The 23,143-nt window shown below is 44.4% G+C and overlaps 2 protein-coding genes across 4 annotated transcripts in view; one reads left to right on the forward strand and one right to left on the reverse strand.

Annotated features, from left to right (window-relative positions):
* Positions 1-15,716, reverse strand: part of TP53INP2 (tumor protein p53 inducible nuclear protein 2) — a 17,787-nt gene extending 2,071 nt beyond the window's left edge. The window contains exons 1-3 of one of the 3 annotated variants that reach the window (XM_007120894.4): positions 15,619-15,716; positions 4,442-4,685; positions 3,775-3,967 (exon numbers count right to left, since the gene is read on the reverse strand). The gene's annotated coding sequence lies outside the window, so the exon portion shown is untranslated. The remainder of the gene's footprint in view (positions 1-3,774; positions 3,968-4,441; positions 4,686-15,618) is intronic. The other 2 variants (XM_028500066.2, XM_007120893.4) reach the window with 2 other exon arrangements.
* An 80-nt stretch (positions 15,717-15,796) lies between these two features.
* The window catches only part of PIGU (phosphatidylinositol glycan anchor biosynthesis class U), a 120,674-nt gene continuing 113,327 nt past the window's right edge, over positions 15,797-23,143 (forward strand). Inside the window, exon 1 of the mRNA XM_024128344.3 lies at positions 15,797-15,983. Within this exon, the coding sequence (XP_023984112.1) occupies positions 15,854-15,983 (130 nt within the window). The 5' untranslated portion in view covers positions 15,797-15,853. The remainder of the gene's footprint in view (positions 15,984-23,143) is intronic.

The raw sequence follows: 23,143 nt of genomic DNA on the forward strand, positions 1-23,143 counted from the left end.
TGTGTGTGTGTGTGTGTGTGTGTGTGTGTGTCTGTGTGTGTGTGTGTCTGTGTGTGTGTGTGTGTGTGTTTGTGTTCCCTTTCTGGTATGTCAGCCTGCCTTCAAGCTTTTGTTTTCTGCATGACCTTAGAAGTTATTTAACTTACCTGTGCTTAGTTTTCTCATCTGTCAAATGGCAAGGATAATAGTATCCTCCTCTCAGCCCTTATAGGAATTAAATGAGCTAATAATAGTATCCTCTCTGGGCTCTCATAAGAATTAAATGAGCTAAACACAAAGTGCTCAGAACAGCACCTGGGCACAGAGTAAGCATTCAATAAACTAATCAACTAGTTTATTATTAATAATTATTAATATTGTTGCATGCTCTAGGAGTGATATATATGACCAGACTCTGTCAGGGAAGGTTCCCCAGAGGATTGGACATCCAACCTGGACCTTGAAGGGTAAAAATAGTTCTCCAAGCAAGGAAGAAATCGCCCAATATTGTGATTATTTATCATCACCATCATCATCATCATATAGCTAACATTCATGTGCCAAGTACTATACTAAGCACTTTACCTATATTACCTCATGTAATCCCCATGATTACTCTAGAAAGTGGGTATAATTATTATCCCTTTTCTATAGGTGAAGAAACTGAGGCTCAGAGATGTAAGATAATTGGCCCCAAATCTCAAAGCTAGTAAGACACAGAGGATTTTAACCCATGCAGATTCCAGATCACTATACTCCATTGCCTTTGCTGGGTATCTGTCTGGATTAGGCATTTTTAACTTAGTGGCCTGGGGCCATGGTCCACGTGTATTTTTCTGAAAAGAAGGACCCTGGTTTTCATCATGATTTCCTAAACAGCAGTCCTTGACCCCAGAGATTAAGAACCACTGCTTGAGCCTGTGTGGCTTGAAAAGTGCTCGCTAGCAGAAATCCCACAGAACAGCTACCATCCTCACCCTGTGATCGCATAGGCCTCAATTGTGTCTGTCAGATGAAGATCCTATTCCCACAGGCCCTCCCCCCTCCTACTCCCTGTTCCCAAACTCCTGCTCAAGAGCAGCATCCCTGGCTAGGAGGAAGAAGATCATGTTGCCTGGCCCCAGGGAGACAGCGGGTCAGTGGGAGGTGATGATGGAGGGAGGGAGCTATCAGACCCCAGGAGCCCTTAAATATGAGGACTGAGGGTTTGACCAGGACTCAAGCCCTCAATCAGTCCTTCCCTCAGTGAAGATGAGGAAGGAGACCCCTGCTCCAGGAATGTAAACACCAAGCCTACCTCAGGACTAGACCTGGGCTAGGGGCTGCTGGTCAGGCCCCCTGGATGTCCCTGGAGCTTGACTCTCCACATGTCCCCGAAGATAGCCAACAGTTTTGCTACTCAGCCACTTGTCACCTTCCTCTAAGGATGTTTCCACACTTTCTATAAAACTTTCTGGGGGCATGTCCACACTTCCATTCCCTGGAGGCATTCTACTCTTATTGCTAACCCACCTGGGGTATTTCTTATGGTTGTTGCTACCTCTCCCAATCCCTGGGTATATTTTCACGCTTGCCACAAAATCACCTAAACTCTATGCCCTGAGAGTCCTTATACATTTTGCGGATCCACGGTGGGCTCCAGAAGGAAGTGCTGTCTGGATGTTGGCCTCCCTGGTGGTAGATCTTCAGGGATTATGAAAGGTTGGGCCACTCTCAACTAGTGCCTGCCCAGCACAAGCCACATATCCCAGCCCATCTGTAGCCACAGGGAGTTAGTGACTCAGTTACCAAAAATCCAGAGACTTTGGCCCCTCCTGAAGGAAGGGAAGACTGGGGCCTTGTTGAGGCACACCCTCTTTCCAAGGACCTACTGCTTCATTTGAGAAAATGAAAAGGAAGTTAATAGGTGTTTCAGGAGCCATGGTATTCACCCAGCCCATTTTGCAAGCTGAGGATCAGAGGACATAAGTCTACCCAAAGACACACGGCTAGATGGTGGCAGAGCAGGCCTAGCCCCAGGTCACTGAGCATTCAGTCTGGAGTGAACACAGTCAGGAAGCCCTTAGTAAACAACCCCCCAAAATATAATGATGAAGGGGACACAGGGAAGTCAGACAGGAGTCAGACTTTGATCAAGTTACTGCCTCTCTCAGCTATAAAAGGGTCTGAGGTTCCTGGCACCAAGATTCATCCTGCATTTTCCAGAGCACCCACTGTGTACCAGAGTCTACTCTGGGCCTCCTCAAATTACAAACAGATTGAGGTAAGGGAGGCTTAGGGTGGGGGAAGCTCCCTGCCTGAGGTCACACAGAAAGTCAGTGACAGAGCCAGAACTGACAACCTCACCAGCCAGCCAGTGCCCGCCTCCTCTCATGACCACTGAGGGAGGCTCCCAGGATTTTTCTTTCCCAGCCCTGCCAGTTCCTGGTTCTTACCTTCCCAGCTCTGCTCCAGGGAGAACCGTTCCCTTTAATAACTATAGCAGCTGTGCCCAGAATAACACTTGAGCCCCAAGCCACCTCTACCCCATCCAGGCCATCCTTCAGCAAAGTCTAGGCTGGGATGGGACTGCTGGTCCAGCCCATAGGCCCATCTGTTTGGAAAGTCAGAGGCTCTCCTTCTCCAGCTCCTTCTCTGGTCCCTCTCTGTGAGCAGAGAGGAGCAGCACAAGCCTTGTAGTCCCTAGCACTAGGCCAGGTCAGTCCTCTCTAGCTGACTACTCTGGGGCTGGGAGGTGAAGAAGAGCCAAGAGGGAACTCTCACCTCCCCTCCATCCCAACATTGGAGACACCCTGAGGCAGGCATTGACTCACATTTCTGTGGTCAGAACAGCTAGGAGGCAGTGATTTTATTGGGCTTGGCAACTCCAAAGAACAGAGTGAGGGTCAGGGCCTCAAAAGGGGACCCAATCTCCAGAGACCTCCTGGAAAAAGATCCAGGAGTGAGGAAACCTAGGAGCTCTATCAAATTTTGATGGTGCTTAGCCCAAGGTAGAGTCTTCAGTGGAAGGAGGATGTGTAACTTGTTACTTGTAATGAGCTCCTACTAGCTATGTGCCCATGGCTAATGCATCTGCTACTCACTAGGTAGGCATGACTCTAACTGGCTGCATGACCTCGAGTAAGCCATTTCCCCTCTCAGGGCCTCAGTTTCCCTTCCATGAAATGGGGTCTAAGACCCCTCGTTTGGGGGCTGGGAATGACGTCAGCTAGGGCGCTTCACACATGTCAGGGATTCGGAGAAAGTTATGATGTTAGTCCCAGGGGTGCAGAACCTGGAGCCAGAGGGAGGGGGTTGTACCACCATCTGGCGCTGCCCCAATGACCTGGAGCCGAAGCTTCAGAGGCACCTGAACTCCTGACAACCCCCTCCCCCCAACCTAGACCCAGTAGCGCCTTCGGAACCTCTCTCAAGTCGCAAGAAGAAAGTAGGGGATCAGAGGCTTGACCCCAGCTCCTGGATTAGCCCAGGAAACTGGAGGACCCTCCGGTCCCGCTGCCTTTCAGCGTCACTCACCCATAGGCCCAGCCCCGACCCAGCGCCCAACGGGTCACCGGAGGACAAGCGACCTGAGCCGAGACGGGGTGGGGGGGGCGGTGCCGGCCTTGGTGACGTCTCAATGTCATATGCAAATCGAGAGACGTCATGGTCTACCGGGCTTGCGGCAGCCAATCCGGAGACGGGAATGTAGCCCCGGCGGCCGCCGGCGGAGACAGACAAAGACCCGGGAGCTGGGGGCGCGGGGCGTGTCCCCAGGCTCCGGGAGCCCCCTGGCCAAAGCCGGTCGGAACTCACCTGGGGACTGGGGCGGTGCGGCGGGCGGAGGTGGTGCTGAGGTAGTTGTGAGGCGGGGCGTCCCGGGGTCGGCGGCTGATCACAGGCGCGGCCGCATCGCGGGGGCTGGGCGGGAAGGCGGCTGGGGTACGTGTCGGACGCTCAGGGCTGCTGCGCTCGCCCGCGGGGCTTTGACTCTGTGCAGCCGCCGCTGCTGTGCTCACGGCACAAATTGGAACGTTCAAACAGCTGATTGTGATGTCACAAAGGGGCCCGCCCGCCTCGCGTCACCGACCGGCGGAGCGGCGGCCAATCCCAGGTTGCGGATCCCCCCTCCCCGCCTCCTCCACTGTTCGCTGGCTAGTGGCTCCCTCCCCGGGATCCCGACTCCGATCCTAGGGGCGGCGGCCCGGAGAAGCGACTGCTGGAAGCTTGGACCCCCTACCCCTGGGCGACCCACGGACCTCTCAAAGAGGAGGGTTCCCACTCCTTCCTACGAGATCCCCATCTTCCTGCACTCCCTCCGCATATCTCAGCGCCCTCACCTCTCGCACTGCCCCTCTTGTCCTTTCACCTGCATCCTACATACACGTCCCTCAATCTCTACCCTTTTCTCAACTCCACACCACGTTCGTGCACCTCCCTCCTCCTCACCACCCTTCTCACTGCTCTCCCTTTTCTGTCTCACCTTCTCAGCGTACGCGTTCGCTGCTTTCCCACCCCATTTTTCCTCAGCTGGGCAGGCTTGAGAGGCGGGGGACATCCCTTTTCTCTGGTTCCAGGGGAGCACCCGGCAGTATAGAAGAGTTGGTTAGGCTGACAGGAAATTTTGCGGAGTAGGACTTGGAGAGGAATTGCTCTGGGCTGAATAACCATTGAGTGCTCAGCACTGGAACATTTACACACCTTATTAACCCATTCTGCTGCAGGGGCTGGACAGAAAAGTGACAGGACAGGGACTGGTAATTAGCCCGGATTTACACACACGGAAACAGACAAATCTCACTAACTGTTAGTATGTAGATTCATATTCAATAATACACTCAACAGAAACTATTGTTGCTGCCAGACCAGTAGCTGACATTTATTGAACACTTACTGAGTGCCAGGCACTGTGCTATACTGCTTTATATATGTTTTGATCGTCACAACAATCCCAAAAGGTGGGTGTTATCCTCCTTTTCCAGTTGAGGAAACAGCCTCAGAGAGCCTAAGTGACTTCCCAAGGTCACACAGCTATAGTAAATGGCAGAGCCAGGATTTGAACCCATAGTTCCTGGCTCCAACTCTCTCCACTCTACGTGCACCAGATTATCAAAACCCCAGAGTGCTTCAGCCTCCCCCAGGAGACCTGGGCACAGCCCTGATTTCCCCCAAACTTGCTGTGTGACCCCAAGCAAGTCACGTTACCTCTCTGGGCCTCAATTTCCTTATCTGTCAAATCTAACATATCCAGTTACTTTTTATTTTATTTTTTTGCTGCTGCGCACGGGCTTTCTCTATTTGCGGCGAGCAAGGGCTACTCTTCGTTGTGGTGTGAGGGCTTCTCATTGCGGTGGTTTTCTCTTGTTGCAGAGCACGGGCTCTAGGCGCATGGGCTTCAGTAGCTGTGGCACACGGGCTCAGTAGTTGTGGCGTACGGGCTTAGTTGCTCCGCGGCATGTGGGATCTTCCCGGACCAGGGATCGAACCCGTGTCCCCTGCATTGGCAGACAGATTCTTAACCACTGAGCCACCAGGGAAGTCCCAAGTTTCCTTTTAGATATTCTTTCAAACTCTCCATCCTCAGGTTTCTTCCAATCCCATATTCTAGGCCCCCAGCATTCCCAGTGGCCTAGGAAATGCCTGAAAGACTACAAATACACATCCTCAGAGTCTCCAGAGGTTCTGGGTCCTTTCTTAGTAGAGCAGAACTGGTGGGGATGGGTCTGAGAGCTGTCCCTCTGGTCCATCAGGAGGCAGGGGGTGAGCTAGGCCAGAGCTTCTGCTCTGGTGATAAAATCCCAGCCTAATATCAAACCCTAGAAGGACTCCTCAGTCCTAGCAAATAGGAGTAGTATCCTGGAAATAATACCCAGAGGTTTGACTGGGGTGTAGGGGATGTAGAGCAGTGTTTGGGCCCTTGGAGGGGTGTCCCCAAAGCATCCTCATTCTTTGCAACCCTGAGTCTCTGCCCATCACATCTGCTTCCTGCTAACCTCATACCCTCTCTTGCTCGCTGACTTAAACTAAATAATCTCTAACATGCCTCTCTTGTCACACCACTTGCCTGCTCTAAAACCTTCTGTGGCTCCCACAGTACCATGCTCCTTAATACAGCATTTGTGGCCTTCCATGATCCAGCCCCAGTTCTCTCCAGCTTTATTCCCCTTCTTCACTTACACACACCTTGTTCTAAGGTCAAACTCTTCATTGTCTCTTCAACTCTCTCCCACAACCACACTTTGGCTCAAGCTCTTTCCTGGAATGCCCTCTTCAGCCCTTTCTGAATTCAGAGCTTTCCTGTCTTCAAGATTCTACTCACCCCTTCTTCCTCTAGGTAGCTTTTCCTGTCCTCACCCATGGTCCAGAACTACCTTGATGGACAATACAGTTATTTATTTGTTCAATAAGCAGTAAGTCATGGTGGCTAATTGTGTGTATGTGTTTTCCCAGGTAGACGGTGGGCATCCCAAAGGCAGGATCTCATATACTCCCATCACTCAGCCTGTGCTGGGCCTGGCATAGAGTAGACTCTAATCAAAGGCTCAATGATTAAAAGCTGGGGTCTTCCCTGGTGGTGCAGGGGTTAAGAATCCACCTGCCAATGCAGGGGATATGGGTTCAAGCCCTGGTCCGGGAAGATCCCACATGCCGCGGAGTAACTAAGCCCGTGCGCCACAATTACTAAGCCCATGTGCCACAACTACTGTGGCCTAGAGCCCGTGCTCTGCAACAAGAGAAGCCACCGCAATGAGAAGCCCGTGCACCGCAACGAACAGTAGCCCCTGCTCGCCGCAACTAGAGAAAAGCCCACGTGCAGCAATGACGACCCAACAGAGCCAAAAAAAAGAAAGAAAAAGGTTGATAGGTACTGCCAAATAGCCTCTAGGATGTACCAATTTATACTGCTTGTAGGTTCGTTTGTATTTTTCTACATAAATATGTCATATGATAGGACTTCCCTGGTGGTGCAGTGGTTGAGAGCCTGCCTGCCAATGCAGGGGACACGGGTTCGAGCCCTGGTCCGGGACGATCCCACATGCCGCAGAGCAGCTAAGCCCATGCGCCACAACTACTGAGCCTGAACTCTGGAACCTGCAGCCACAACTGTTGAGTCCACGTGCCACAACTACTGAAACCTGTGCACCTAGGGCCCATGCTCTGCAACAAGAGAAACCACAGCAATGAGAAGCCTGCACACCAGAACAAGGAGCAGCCCCCGCTCGCCGCAACTAGAGAAAGCCCGTGCGCAGCAACAAAGACCCAACGCAGCCAAAAATAAATTAATTAATTTTTTTTAAATGTCATATGATATACTCTGTCCTGCAGACTCACATATTTCACTCAGTAATATGACACAGGAGTTCTACTTATGTCAATATACACAGATCTTCCTCATTAAAAACAAAACCAAAAACCATCTTACAGTTTCCCATTGTATGGCAGAAGAAAGCTTATTTAGTTTATCACATATTGATGGACATTTGGGTGGCTTTCAATTTTTTGCTGCCACAAACAATGTAACAGTGACTCCTCTTCTATGAATAGAATAGAATCAGAGAAGTGAATTGCAAGATTGATAGGTATACATACTTAACATTTCAATAGATGCCATCAAATTGCTCTCCCACAATGTTGTACCAATTTAACTTCCACTAACGGTGCATGAGAACCTTAGGTTTTCATCTTGAACTGGCCTCTGTTCTTTCTCCTGGATCAAAGCTCAAAGTCCCAGTTATCACTGGGATCATCCAGACCCTGAGCCCTACTCTGCAGAATCCTGAGTGGATAAGCCAAGTGTTGGGAGGAATGAACACAGAAAACGGGCAGGCTGTCCCCCACTTGCCAGATGGTCACCCAGGTGACATGACTCTCTCCGAAGGAAAGGCTACCTTGGGAGTGGGAGAAATTGAGCTCCCCTTCAATACGAGTGTCTGAGCGGAGGTTTGGTATCAACAAATGCACTGAACTTCTACTCTGGAGGGGGAGGGTCTTAAGCTGGGTGTCTTGACTCAGAGATGAGTCAGACCCTGTCTCTGCCCTCTCAGAGCTTGATGCTCATGGAGAAAATAGACAAGTAAACAGACAGGGACAGTTCTGTCTACTAAGTATTGAGCTGGACTTCCTTTTCTGACAATATCTGGAACTTCCTGCTATATAACACATGGAAATGCTGGAAATAAAAACAATGAACATCCTTTTATTTTTTTTTATTTTGTATAAATTTATTTATTTTTTGGGTCTTTGTTGCTCCGTGCGGGCTTTCTCTAGTTGTGGCGAGTGGGAGCTACTCTTTGTTGTGGTGCGTGGGCTTCTCATTGTGGTGGCTTCTCTTGTTGAGGAGCATGGGCTTCAGTAGTTGCAGCATGCAGGCTCAGTAGTTGTGGCTCGCGGGCTCAGTAGTTGTGGTGCACGGGCTTAGTTGCTCTGCAGCATGTGGGATCTTCCTGGACCAGGGCTCGAACCCATGTCCCCTGTGTTGGCAGGCGGATTCTTAACCACTGTGCCACCAGGGAAGTCCCAAACATCCTTTTAAATACGATCATTTAACATTTAATGTACCTGCAACCATTTGGGTTTTAACAGACATTTGGGGAGATGAAGGCTTGGGCTTACATGAAGTTAGGGATTGGAACTGAGACCCTTGATAAATCTAGGACACTTGAAGGGCTATACCCACAGTGAAAGTGCAGACTAGGGGAAAACAAACAAACAAACATCTGAGTACTAGCAAAGAAGACAAAAAGGATATATGTCCATCCTGACCTGGTCTTAGGGTGGGGGAAAGAAGCTATCTTCTGAGAATTTGAAACTGCATGCCTGCCCTTGATGAGTATGGGGTGATGAGTGTGGGGTTCATATTTACATCACCTGCATGTCTAGGAATCTCCAAGGCTGATAAATTAACAACAAAGGAGACCTACTCCAAAAGTATCTCTCAGATGCCTAGCAGAAACTAATGCAAATCCTCTTTGGATCTCCTCCGTGGACCCCCCGTCTTCCCCCAGCCATTACAGGTTACACAGAATTCCTGTATATAAAGCCCTTCTAAACAGCTGATAATCCACAAGGAAAAAACTGATGAAATACATGAGGAAACAATCCACCATGAATAAGATTCAGTAGACACAATGAAGAGAAGAATCAGACTCCCAAGAACTTCAGGTAACAGAATTATCAGATAGTGATCATTAGAGTGCAGGTTAGAGGCAGCTGCTAAGTGTTTTGGAAGCATATAGAAAGAACTGACTCCTTGATGAAATCAAAGTCTTCCTAAGAAGGAGCCTTGAAGGATAAGTGGGACTTTGCTAAGTGAGGACAGATGCTGTTGGGTAGCTGGTGGGGTGTACAAAGCATAATGTACCAAGGCAATGACCACTGATAGTTTATTTTTTCAGATGCAAATAGGGCAGAAAAGTAGGGGATGAGGCAAGAGAGATAGGTAAGGGGATAGATGAACAGTCTATGAACTGTCTCAAGAAATTTCATTCTTCAACTAAGTGTAAAAGAAAGCCAGTGAAGGGTTTTAAGTGAGAGGTTAGTGATATTCATTCATTCATTTGTTCATTCATTCAACAACAAATGTCAGACATGGAGAATGGTTGGTGAATGGAGGGTGGCATCAGGTGACCAGTCAGGAGAGAATAGCAGACATGTAGGTGAGAAATGCTGGTGGCTTAGACCAGGGTGGTGGCAGTGAAGATGGAGAGGAGTAGGTGGATTTGACTGATATTTAGGTCAAAACTTGAAGGTATATAAGGGATGGGAAAGTGGGAGGTATCAGGGCTGATTCCTAGGTTTTTGGCTGAGCAACTGAAAGATTAGTGCTGCCACTCACAGAGATAAGGAATTAAGGAGGAAGAGTGAGTTGTTGGAAAGAAGACACTGAGCTCAGTTTTAGATAACTGGAGTTTAAAGTGACTTTGTGATAACCATGTGGCAATGTCTAGGAGGTAGTTTGATGCATAATGTCTGAATCTCAACAAGAGAAATCTGGAAATTTCTGAGCTGGAAATAAAGATCTGAGAGTCATCAACATACAAGTGGTAATTGAAGTCAGGGAAGTATACGAGTTGAGAGTCCTTTGGGAGGCTGAGTTCCATCTTCTGTTGTATTGGGTAAGAGATTTTGGTTGCAAGTAACTAATGATCCAACTCAAACTGGATTAAATTAGAAAAGGAATTGGTCGAAATGTCCATCAACAATTGCTGCAGGCAAGGCTTGATCCAGTGGCCCAAATAATGGAACTAAGATCTAGTCTTTTCTAATTTCTCCAAAACACTTCCTAGGAGTTGGCTTAATTTTTGACAGGCCCTCTCTTTGTGAACACAGTGATACTGTAAGGGAATGCCTCTGCCATGGCACCGCGATGACCTTGCATGTATTCATTCATATAGGCCACACTGGCAAAGGTATGAAAAGCTTATCTAAGTCTTGGCAGAATGCCTTGTGATCCTCCCAGAACATGAGAGAATGGAAGGCTTGTAAGGCAGTAAGGCCACCTTCTACTTGCGTCCCTATCTCACCTGGGAGGCTGCCCTGAGACTGTTTTCTTATTGCTTCCCAGGTTCTGATGAGCTATGGGGCTTTCTGCCCTCCCTACTCAGAATGGAGCTGCAGAATAAAAAACCTGTTAACTGCACTCTAGGATTGGCTCCTCAGCAATAGGGTATCCTACAACCCATGTTACAATTGTTCAGCCCCTTTTGTTTCAGTGTCATCCTTTTTGGTGTGTGGAACAAGGATCACAGGAAGCTGGCTTGTTCTTCTTGCTGTCTATGTAAATAATAAACCATTTAAATAAAAAACTGGCTCGTTGTATCTTTACTGGTAGAATCAGTCAGGCCTTAGCCTTGGCCTTGCCTTACTTTGTCTTATATGTGTAAGTTACCAGCTGCTCCTGGGTCTGGGTGCTTCCAAGCTCAAACCCGAGGAAAAGAAAAGGCCTATTGCCCAAATGGCTCAGTCCAAAATTCCAGAACTGAGTCTTGTTGGCTCTGATTGACCTGATTTGGGTCATACGCTCATGCCTGGACCAATCACTGTGGCTAGGGATTTGGAACGTATTGGTCAATTTAAGCCATTTAGGGCTCATTCCTGGAAATGAGTGAGAGTGAGGTCAATCTCACTCAGATCACCTGGCTGAGAATTCAGGGTCCTGTTAGGAAAAGGGAAAGAGGGAATGGATACCAGAAAGCAGTAAGCAAAGCCCACTATACCTGTCTCCTTTCCCAGAGCAGTGTGTATTTGGGGGGAGGGCATGAGGGATCTGGATGCATAATTATGGAGGGTGTGGCTCCTGAAGAGTGAGAGAGGTTCAGAGAGAAGAGGCTGGGGGAGGGAGAGCCAATCTTTAGCCTTTGGAGGGCTAGTTTACATCTTGGTTTTCCTAACAGGATGGCTTTTGCAATAGTGGGCAGTTGTGGTAGGGGACATGAAGGAAATTGAGAGGGCTTGAGGTACTAGCTCCCGGAAACGTGTCCTCAGGGCATTATGTAAGACCAGATCTCTGGTTCCTTTTGGGCCCTTACAATACTTGGGTCCAAGGGTTGAGGGGGGAACTGGTGCGGATCTCCCAAGGGGCCTCACCAGAGACCCAGCCCAGGAGCAAGAGGCAGCCAGCATAGGAGACAAATGCTGAGAACCATGATTTCTGGGCCTGGTGCCACCACTGACTTGCTGTGTGATCCTGGGCCAGGCACTGCTCCTGCCAGGGCCTTAATTTCCCACTCTGTATGATGAACTAGACCAGATCTTTCTTACTTTTTCAATCTCAAGGATGCCTTCATTTTTCCCTACATGCCACTGTCTTCAACTCACCCCCGCTTGTTGAGTTGTCATTGTTTTTAAGTTTTTATATAATTTATTGTCTTCTGGTGAAAAATCTGCACAAACACAGATCAAGTCAGTGCTGTATCTTTAATCCTTCCTTTCACTTTTATAGCAACCCTGACTTTTTTCACTCTGTTCTTATATTTCTTTTGCTGATTTTCTTGAGTTCTTTCCTTCTCATCCAGGCCATATCTTACAAATCTCTGTTCGGGTTGATTTCTCTTTGCATAATCCAATAAATTGTAAAATTTATAAAAGTCTGTTGTTTTGCCACCACCAAAGTGGCTTCATATCTGAAGACAAAGACATCTGGTGTGTTCTCTTGGTTACATCTTGGTTAGTTTTTCTCAAGTTCTGTCTTAGGTACTGTTGCCTTCCCAGGATAAAGGACCACTATGACCATGTGTTTCTGCAGAAACAGTTGGTATGTCATGAATTTCCTTGCCTGGCTGGTTACTGTGTCACATAATGGTGGCTGCTCGGGACTTCCTGGGTGGCTCAGTGGTTAAGAATCCACCTGCCAACTTAGGGGACATGGGTTTGCGCCTGGTCCGGGAAGATCCCACATGCCAAGGAGCAACTAAGCCCGTGCGCCACAACTACTGAGCCTGTGAACCACAACTACTGAAACCCACGTGCCTAGAGCCCGTGCTCCGCAACAAGAGAAGCCACCGCAATGAAAAGCCCACGCACCACAACAAAGAGAAGCCCCCGCTCGCCGCAACTAGAGAAAGCCCGCGCACAGCAACGAAGACACAACGCAGCCAAAAATAAATTAATTAATTAATTTTTAAAAACATTAAAAAGAAAATGGTGGCTGCTCATCAGGCAGCCAGGGAGGGAAAAAGCCCTGTTTAAAGATTTTGTATACTCCTCAATCTGAGATTGTTGCTCTAAGTTTCTGTCTCAATTTTTTATTAATGAAAGTCTCAGACCTTTACAGGAGCCAGGGTCTGAGTGCCGGGGATGAGAAATAGGGGAATTTGGGAAACAATGGATCAATGCTCCCTCCAAAATATCTCTTGAATCCACCCTTGAATCCTCCTGAAGTCTGGTTCCCCAGGCTTCTCTTTCACCCGGTTGAGCTCCCTCATAGCCTCCTAGTTAATTTCCTTTACGGTAAAGATGGCCAAAATCAGTTTGCTGTTTGGAGTAGAAAAAAATGTACTTGATAAAGTGTAACTCCATAGCCTAGTGCAGGATCTGGCAATGGTTGGTGTTCAATAAATGCTAAAGAAAAAACTACCCAGGTGTGTGGCTTAAAGCTGGTTACTCAGAGCCTCAATTCCTTCTTCTCTAGGTAACCCATACATCATCTGGGATGTCAGGAGAGAAATCACCTTGTTTGCTCCTTCATTATTTCCTTCACTTCAATTCTCGACCCTTCCTTCTCAGCTACAACAACAAAACAACCCAACCTAACTCAATTAAACCCAACCCAAATTCCTCTCATTTTCTCACGCATAGAAGCTTAACCACAACATCTGGATCCTGGTTCTGCCACTTATTAGCTGTGTGACCCCAGACAAATGACTAAATCCCCTGTGTCTTAGTTTCCTCATCTGCGTGTGGTGATGGGGAAATTATAGTACCTGTAGTATGTGTGTGTGTGTGTGAGTGTGTGTGTTTGTATATGTATAATTATATATATATATATAATTTGTATTGTAAACAGCATGTAAAGCACTTAAAATAATACTTAGCACACAATACGCACTGAATATTTGCTAGCTATTATTACTATTTTCATCTTTTTTTGCATAAACTACTGGATACCTAGGCCTTCAGGGTAATGTTTTTCAGTGTATGGCTCCTGAACCACCAGCATCAGGATAATCTGGAGAGATTAAGAATGCAGGTTCCTGGCTCCACCCCAGACCACAGTCTCTAGGGCAGAACTAGGAAATTTACATTTAAAAAAATACATTTCCCAAGTGATTTTTAAAAATTAATTAATTAATTTTTGGCTGTGTTGGGTCTTCATTGCTGCGCATGGGCTTTCTTTAGTTGAGGCCAGTGGGGGCTACTCTTCATTGTAGTGCACCGGCTTCTTCTTGTGGTGTCTTCTCTTGTTGCGGAGCATGGGCTCTAGATGCGTGGGCTTCCGTAGTTGTGGCTCGCGGGCTCTAGAGCGCAGGTTCAGTAGTTGTGGTGCTCTGGCTTAGTTGCTCCATGGCATTTGGGATCTTCCCGGACCAGGGCTCGAACCCGTGTCCTCTGCATTGGCAGGCAGATTCTTAACCACTGCGCCACCAGGGAAGCCCTGTCTTTCGTCTTGTTTATGGTTTCCTTTGCTGTGCAAAGGCTTTTAAGTTTAATTAGGTTATATTGGCTTATTTTTGTTTTAATTTTCATCACTCTAGGAGGTGGGTCATAAAAGAGCTTGCTGTGATTTATATCAAAGAGTGTTTTTCCTATGTTTTCCTCCGAGAGTTTTATAGTGTCCAGTCTTACATTTAGGTCTTTAATCCATTTTGAGTTCATTTTTGTGTATGGTGTTAGGGAGTGTTCTAATTTCATTCTTTTACATGTAGTTGTCCAGTTTTCCCAGCACCATTTATTGAAGAGGCTGTCTTGTCTCCATTGTATATTCTTGCCTCCTTTGTCATAGATTAGGTGACCATAAGTGCGTGGGTTTATCTCTGGGCTTTCTATCCTGTACCATTGATCTGTATCTCTGTTTTTGTGCCAGTACCATACTGTCTTGATTACTGTAGCTTTGTAGTATAGTCTGAAGTCAGGGAGCCTGATTCCTCCAGCTCCGTTTTTCTTTCTCAAGATTGCTTTGGCTATTTGGGGTCTTTTGTGTCTCCATACAAATTGTATAATTTTTTGTTCTAATTCTGTGAAAAATGCCATTGGTAATTTGATAGGGATTGCATTGAATCTGTAGATTGCTTTGGGTAGTATAGTCATTTTTCACAATGTTGATTCTTCCAATCCAGGAGCATGGTATATCTCTCCATCTGTTTGTGTCATCTTGGAGTTCTTTCACCAAGTCGTTCTTGATTAGGCAACCTGTTTCATTTCTTTCACAGGTCTTAAATTCCTTATATATTTATTTAATATTTTAATTACTATAGCTAACATTTAAGCACTCACCATAAGCACTTTTCATACATTAATTAACAAAGTGGTGTGCTACTTATGCTTATCAATGGCACTCCAAACTCCAGAAACCCAATTTGTACTGTTTGCCCATTTCTATGGTGTAAAGACTCCCATAGGTTGGGATTTTAAACTATCAACCTGAAGTTGCTGAATACGTATAATACCATTATACAGTATTTGCCATAGTGATAATAGCAGTGGTAAACTCAAGACCACAGATAAAACGAGAGTGTAGTAAAATAATTAGGAAGTGATGTGTTTTGAGTATTTATTATCTTGTTTTTTACATAACTTGTTTAATTGTAAGCTTATATAATTTAATTTTTGATAATGGCTGTGTTTAAAAGCAACTAGCAACATTTCTAAGCATTCCTCAATCGTTTCTAGCTAGCCCACAACAAGCCAACAACCAGCACATTCTTCAGATGAGGGACCTGAGGCACAGAAAGGTTAAGCAACTTGTTCAAGGCCGCAGAACTAATAAATCTGTAACTGTATCCTCAGAACCAATACAGTGCCTGGCATACAGTTTGTAGTCTATCAACAATTGTAGAATAAATAAATGAACACATATATAATACTCTTTTAAAAACACAAAAAGGGAAACAAACATTAAAAACATACACACAGGAGGATTACACACAGTAATCTAGAACGATTACTACCTTCACCTATCTACTTTCAGCAGCACCTCGGCTCCTGGGCGCTTTTACAACTCACCTGCTACCTTAGGAGACGTCGCCCAGCACTTTGCTACGAGCTCGAGTCGCCCCGCTTTCCGTCGTCCCGCCCTATTTCGCCGCAAGGCCTCCTGGGAGTGGTAGTCCCCAGTCTCGCAGCTCCGGCGACAGCAGCTAGGCGCGCCGGGCCGCGGAACTACACGGGGCGGTACACAGGTCGAGAGGCTCTTCCACCTCGCTTTTCCCTTCCCGCCTGCGCGCCCGCCCTAGCTATCATGGCGGCTCCCTTGGCCCTGGTGCTGGTGGTGGCAGTGACCGTGCGGGCGGCCTTGTTCCGCTCCAGTCTGGCCGAGTTTATCTCGGAGCGGGTGGAGGTGGTGTCCCCACTGAGCTCTTGGAAGAGAGGTGAGGCCACCGGCTCGAGTAGGCGGCTAGGCCCCGCCTGTGCGCTCCTGGCCTCTGTGAATGGGAGGCGGGGGCAGTGGCCGCTAGCTCAAGATTCTGGGGGAACTGACCCGCTCTTTCAGAGAGGACGGGAGGGCGGGGCCTGAAAGCGGGCTGCTAAGGGGGTGGGCGTGGGACTGTGTGGTGAGGTTGGGGCACTAGGGGCCGGTCACCTGCGGGGTGGCGATCTGAGGGGGTGTGTCCCACTCGGGTCCTGAGCTGAGTAGCGTGGTCTGAGGAAGGGTCGGGATGAGGAAAGGGCGTGCTGGTTGGAGGGGGATTTGGCGCGAGATCGCAATGTGATGTTCCTCTGGGGTGTGGGATGGTGTGTGACGGGAGCCTGAGTGAGGGGACCAGTCCTGCCTAAGCGAGGAGAGTGTGTGAGTTAGCGTGCTTAGAAGCTTATTCTCAGTCTGGGACTTGGAGTGCATCTTTTCCTACTGTGTCTTTATAGTTCTTCAAGTTCTTCATCAAACATTGTTTTACGCTGGCGCCTGCAAAGAGACAGAATTTGGGCCAAAGATCCATAGGCTAGTGGGAGAGATAGATAATTATAATAATAATTATAATCATTTGTGAAAAATGTACTTCCTTTGTACGTCCAGTTCCTCCTTTGGAGTTCTGACCCTGAAGAAAGGGTCCCCTCCTTTTCCAGCTTCTTAAAGCTGTGGAATTCGAGCTAACTCTTGAAGGATGCAGAGTTTGGAAAGGGAGATTAGAAAAAGGGGAGTTCCAGGTAGAAGATAAACAGGATCAAGAAATGTTGAAGGATGTGAAATGTCCGAAGTAGGGGAGTAATGGGATGGGGGTTAGGTTAGGGCCAGAGTTTGAAGATTTTTTTGGAAAACTTTCTTCCTGAAGTATGGACATGTAATAAGTGTAGAGCTCAAGGAATTTTTACAAACTGTATATGCCCATATAGCCAGGACCCAGATTAAGAAACAGAATATTACTAGTACCCCAGAAGTCCCCCTCATGTCCTCAAACTTTAAATGCTAGAGTTTTGATGTTGTCCCATAGATACTATGGAATGGCATAATGAATGGATGTTTTATGAATAATTAGAGCTAAGTTTCCTAAGAATACTTACTATGTATCAGAGACTATGGTAAGCCTCATTTTATCCTCCAGTTTTTCTGTGTGTTAGATGGTGTTATTTTCCCCATTTTACCGATGAAGAAACTGAGGTTTGGAGAAGTTAAGTAATTTTCCCAGGTTTCCCAGTTGACAGATGGTAATAAAGATAGTTGTAATTTATATGTGTGATGGTAAGAGCTTAGACTTGACATCTTTGCATATAATATTTGCGTGTAATTATTTGTTGAACAAACTGAATTGTTTGTTGAAGCCACTTGTTTCCAGCTTTCTTCTGGATTCCAGAAGATACATCCGTTTATTTGATAGTGCAACTAAAATTTATACAAATTTCTTGCATGATAAAATGTGCTTCTCAGTCCAATAAAAATAATAATAACTAACACTGATGTAATGCTTTCCACATGCCAGGTACTGTTCTAAGCAGTTTAGGTATGTTAAAAAACATTTAATTTCTACAATGGCTTTTTAAAAAATAAATAAATAAATAAATTTATTTATATATTTTAGTTTTGGTTGCATTGGGTCTTCATTGCTGCGCACGGGCTTTCTGTAGGTGCGGTGAGCAGGGGCTATTCTTCGTTGCAGCGCATGGGCTCTAGGGCGCGCGGACTTCAGTAGTTGCAGCACGCGGGCTCAGTAATTGAGACTCTTGTGGCGCACGGGCTTTGTTGCTCTGCAGCATGTGGGATCTTCCCGGACCAGGGCTCAAACCTGTGTCTCCTGCATTGGCAGGCAGATTCTTAACCACTGTGCCACCAGGGAAGTCCTCTACAATGGCTTATGATGTAAATACTATTGTTAGCCCCACTTTATAGATAAAATTAAAGTACAGAGAGATTGTTACTTGCCGAAAGTCACATAGATAATAATATTATGTGACTAGCTAGCAATCTTTAGGCATGGCTGTTCCACCGGAGTTCACTGTATACTATCTTGTCAAGAATAATTTTGGAACATTTCTGTCATATTTTGGTGTTTCCTCAGCCTTTGACCTAAAGATTGGGAATTACTATGGGCTTAGCTTCTTGAGTCAGGACAGAGCTCAAACTGTGAGTGCTTGTTTAGAAACCCGTTTCCAATGCAGCTGTGAGAGTCAGGGTCAGGAGGAACACTTCTGATAGCACTACTTAAAAAAACAAAACAAAACACTTATTGCTAAATAAATACAGAATTAATAAACTACGCACAGCAGTGTATTGCACAGTGCATTATAAGGCAAACACTTTTGTAACCATCATCCAAGTCGAGAATCAGAACTTTGCCACTTTTCCTAGAAGCCTTTCCATATACCCCATCTCAATCACAGCCTCTCATCCCCCTCATAAGTAACCATTATTCTGTTTTTTATAATAATGACATTTCTTTTTGTCTTATTACCCAAATGAGCATCCCTAGACACGATAGCTTAGTCATGGTCTTCAAAAAAAGTTTATGTATGTCTTTTAAGTCTCCCTTAATTTTAAAATTTCCCGTCCATCTCATCCTTTTCTTTAGTATTTATCTGTTTAAGAACCTAGACCATTTGACTTGTAGAGTTTCCCATAGATTGGATTTTCCTGATTGTATATTCATGGTACAGTACAACACATATCTGCCTGGTTTCTCTACTGCAAAATTACTATTTTCCCTTTTTATTTTTATTCTTTGGCCATGCTGTACAGCTTGTGGGATCTTAGTTCCCTGATCAGGGATTGAACCCGGGCCCTGGCAGTGAAAGCACCGAGTCCTAGCCACTGGATGGCCAGGGAAGTCCCTATTTTCCCTTTTTAAGTAGTAAACATTTGGGGGATATACTTTGGGGCTCTGTAAACATCCTGTTTCTCTTTAACTTTTTGCCCACTACTTTTTGCATTTATAGTTTGGTCTTCCCTCCAGCAATCATTACTGTGGTGTTCTAATGGCGACTTTTCTATTTCCCTCATTCCTTCTTTTTTTTGTTTTATTTATTTATTTACTTTATTGAAGCATAGTTGATGTATAATATTATATAATTTATAGGTATATAATATAATGATTCAGTTTTTAAAGGTTATGCTTTATTTATAGTTGTTATAAAATATTGGCTATATTCCCTGTGTTGTAGAATATATTGTTGTAGCTTATTTTACACATAATAGTTTATACCTCTTAATCCCCTACTCCTATATTGCCCCTCCCCGCTTCCCTCTCCCCACTGATAACCACTAGTTTGTTCTCTGTATCTCTGAGTCTGCTTCTTTTTTGTTATATTCACTAGTTTGTTGTATTTTTTTAGATTCCACATATAAGTGATATCACATTTGTCTTTCTCTGACTTATTTCACTTAGCATAATGCCATCCAAGTCCATCCATGTTGCTGCAAATGGCAAAATTTCATTATTTTTTATGGCTGAGTAGTATTCCATTGTATATATACATATACCACATCTTCTTTATCCATTCTTCTGTTGATGGACACTGAGGTTGCTTCCATATCTTGGCAATTGTAAATAATGCTGCTATGAACATTGGGTGCATGTATCTTTTCCAATTAGTTTTTTTTTTTTTTTAATATATACCCAGGAGTAGAATTGCTGGGTCATATGGTAGTTCTGTTTTTAGTTTTTTGAAAAACCTCCATATTGTATTCCAAAGTGGCTGCACCAATTTATATTTTCACCAACAGTGTAGGAGGGTTCCCTTTTCTCTACATCCTCATCAACATTTGTTATTTGTTTTCTTTTTGATAATAGCCATTCTGATAGGTGTAAGGTGATATCTCATTGTGGTTTTGATTTGCATTTCCCTGATGATTAGCCATGTTGAGCATCTTTTCATATGCCTGTTGGCCATCTGTATTTCCTCTTCAGAAAAATGTCTATTTAGTTCTGCCCTTTTTTTTTTTTTTTTTTTTTGGCCACGCCACACAGCTTGTGGGATCTTAGTTTCCAACCAGGGATTGAACCCGGGTCACGGCAGTGATAGCGCCGAGTCCTAAGCACTGGACTGCCAGGGAATTCCCATATTTATTTATTCAATTATATTTATATCAGTGTGAACTCATGGGTATTTGTTTTATTCTCTGGATTATAATCCATACTACTTTGGCCATTGGGACCTCTTTCAGGTTGTCTCCTTTGTCCTTTTGACATACCTCCCTCCTACTTTTTTTTTTTTTTTAAGCACTGTATTACTTTCTGGAACCACAATATGCTCCAGGCTTATCTTATATTTTTCTTGGTCCAGCCCTAGAATTGACCACTTCTCCAAGGAGCCCTTGTTCCTTCTATTGGAGAATATCATTTAGAAACCAAGATCTGTATGCTAGGTATGTTTATTGCTACTGGGATGACACTGTTTCTTGGGTCTTCTAGGCTAGAGATATAAGGATACCACTTGTTTTGAACAAGCTGAATGCTTACCCTTCTTGGTATGGGATTGGCCACGCCACACAGCTTGTGGGATCTTAGTTTCCAACCAGGGATTGAACCCGGGTCACGGCAGTGATAGCGCCGAGTCCTAAGCACTGGACTGCCAGGGAATTCCCATATTTATTTATTCAATTATATTTATATCAGTGTGAACTCATGGGTATTTGTTTTATTCTCTGGATTATAATCCATACTACTTTGGCCATTGGGACCTCTTTCAGGTTGTCTCCTTTGTCCTTTTGACATACCTCCCTCCTACTTTTTTTTTTTTTTTAAGCACTGTATTACTTTCTGGAACCACAATATGCTCCAGGCTTATCTTATATTTTTCTTGGTCCAGCCCTAGAATTGACCACTTCTCCAAGGAGCCCTTGTTCCTTCTATTGGAGAATATCATTTAGAAACCAAGATCTGTATGCTAGGTATGTTTATTGCTACTGGGATGACACTGTTTCTTGGGTCTTCTAGGCTAGAGATATAAGGATACCACTTGTTTTGAACAAGCTGAATGCTTACCCTTCTTGGTATGGGAAGCTCAAAGACAGTGTTTGTCTTCTGCTAGATGATATGCTTTTATTATCAGCCATAGGAAAAGTACATCAAGGTAACTAAATAAGAAATTCTTGCTTATCTGATATATGAGTTAAGAGTTGAGAGACTTTATGAAAAAAAAAGCAACAACACTGATGTTTTAGAATAATTGGCCATGATTAGTTAGCTTTTATGGTCAACTATTCTAAAACATTAGTTGTTAGATATCATCTCCTTGGGTCTCCAGTAAAGCTGTTAGTGAAGGGTTTAATAGTTGTGTTACACAGCAGCCTCCTTATGCGGCTCCATGAGGGAAGTTTCTCTCTGGTCCTAGGATAAGGACCAGTTACAGTTGTCTTGAGCATCGGGCTTTGTTTTATTTTTTATAGACATCATGAATTATGTTAATGATAGGTTTTCTTCTAGGGTGGGTCTATAAAATTTAAAGCCATACTTATGGCTCACTCATTACAAATAAGTAGTTCTTTTAAAAACAGGCTTTGTAAGTTTGATTTTGTTTTATTTACTTATTTTTGAATAGGTAATTCAGTCTTACGGTTCAAAAATCAAAGGTGCAAAAGTCTGTATGACTAAAAGGCATCTTTCCACCGTTTTCCTATACCACCCATTTCTGTTTCCTGGAGGGAACAGTTTCTTATGTATATCAGTTTTCTTACGTATACTTCATGCATTTATAAGCTTACACTTTATAAGTTTTTGTGGCTCTGTTTTAAGTTTTTCTTATTCTTTTTCACTCTCTTTTAAAATTAGTTTTCCTGTTTTTTTTTAACTCCTGTTTCTTATTAATAATTACAAAGTAATACATGCTCATTGCTAAAGACTCAGAAACTGAAGAAAAGATAAAAGAAACCAAACATCTTGTATAATTTTATCACCCGGAGATGGTCACTGTTAACTTTTTATTTGTTTGTTTATTTTTATTTGTTTTATTTAATGTTTATGTTTTGTGCTTAGTTTGAGGCACTTCTCATTGAATACATATTCATTGTCTCTCAAATAATTAAATGAATGCTGATTAATATTTAAAATAAAATTTGATCATATTTTACATGCTGTGTTATGACCTGTTTTTCATTTTAGAATATTTCATTGACATCTTTCCTTCAGTAAATATAAGGTTGGCCCTTGAACAACCCAGGAGTTAGGGGCACCGACCTATCTTCTGTGCAGTTGAAAATCCAAGTATCATTTATTGTCAGCCCTCTATATACGCTATTCCTCCGTACCTTTGGTTCCTCCATATCTGAGGTTCTGCATCCACAGATTCAACCAACTGCAAATTGTATAGTACTGTAGTATTTATTATTGAAAAAAATCCACGTATAATTGGACCCATGCAGTTCAAACCCGTGTTGTTTAAGGGTCAGCTGTAATATATCTGTAATATACTTCTTTATTTTAACTCTTAATTTTAAAATAATTTTAGATTTTCAAAAAAGTTGCAAAAATAGTACATAGAGTTTGTTTACCCTTCACCCAGCAGCTTCTTTTACTGTTAATATCCTACATAACCATAGTACAATGACCTAAACCAGAAAATTAACACTGATAACAATACTACTAACTAATCTACAAACCTACAGGATTTTTACCAGTTGTTCCACTAATGTCCTTTTTCTGGTCCAAAATCCAATCATGACCCCATATTGCATTTAATTGTTATGTATCCTTAGTCTCTTCCCATCTGGGATGCTTCCTCAGACTTAACATTTTTAAAGAGTACTGGCCAGTTACTTTGTCTCTCAGTTTGGGTTTGCTTGATATTTCCTCATGATGAGATTGAAGTTATGCTTTTTTTGGGAAGGATAACACATTTTTAGCATAAGGACCACAGAAGTTTTTTTATCCCCATCTCGGTGAATCATGTCAGGAGGTACTTGATGTTGATAATGTTAACTGGTCAACATATTACTGGTGATGTTAATGTAGGTCACTTGAGTAAGATAGTGAATGCCAGGTTTAGCCACATAAAATCATTATTTTTCCCTTTGCAAATACTGTTTCCAATCATTTTTACCCACTAATTTTAGTATCCATTATTGATACTTGCCTTTCAAGATTATTACTATGGGGTCTGCCAA

Source organism: Physeter macrocephalus, chromosome 14, assembly GCF_002837175.3.
Source record: "Physeter macrocephalus isolate SW-GA chromosome 14, ASM283717v5, whole genome shotgun sequence".
In the NCBI taxonomy this organism is placed as follows: Eukaryota; Metazoa; Chordata; class Mammalia; order Artiodactyla; family Physeteridae; genus Physeter; species Physeter macrocephalus.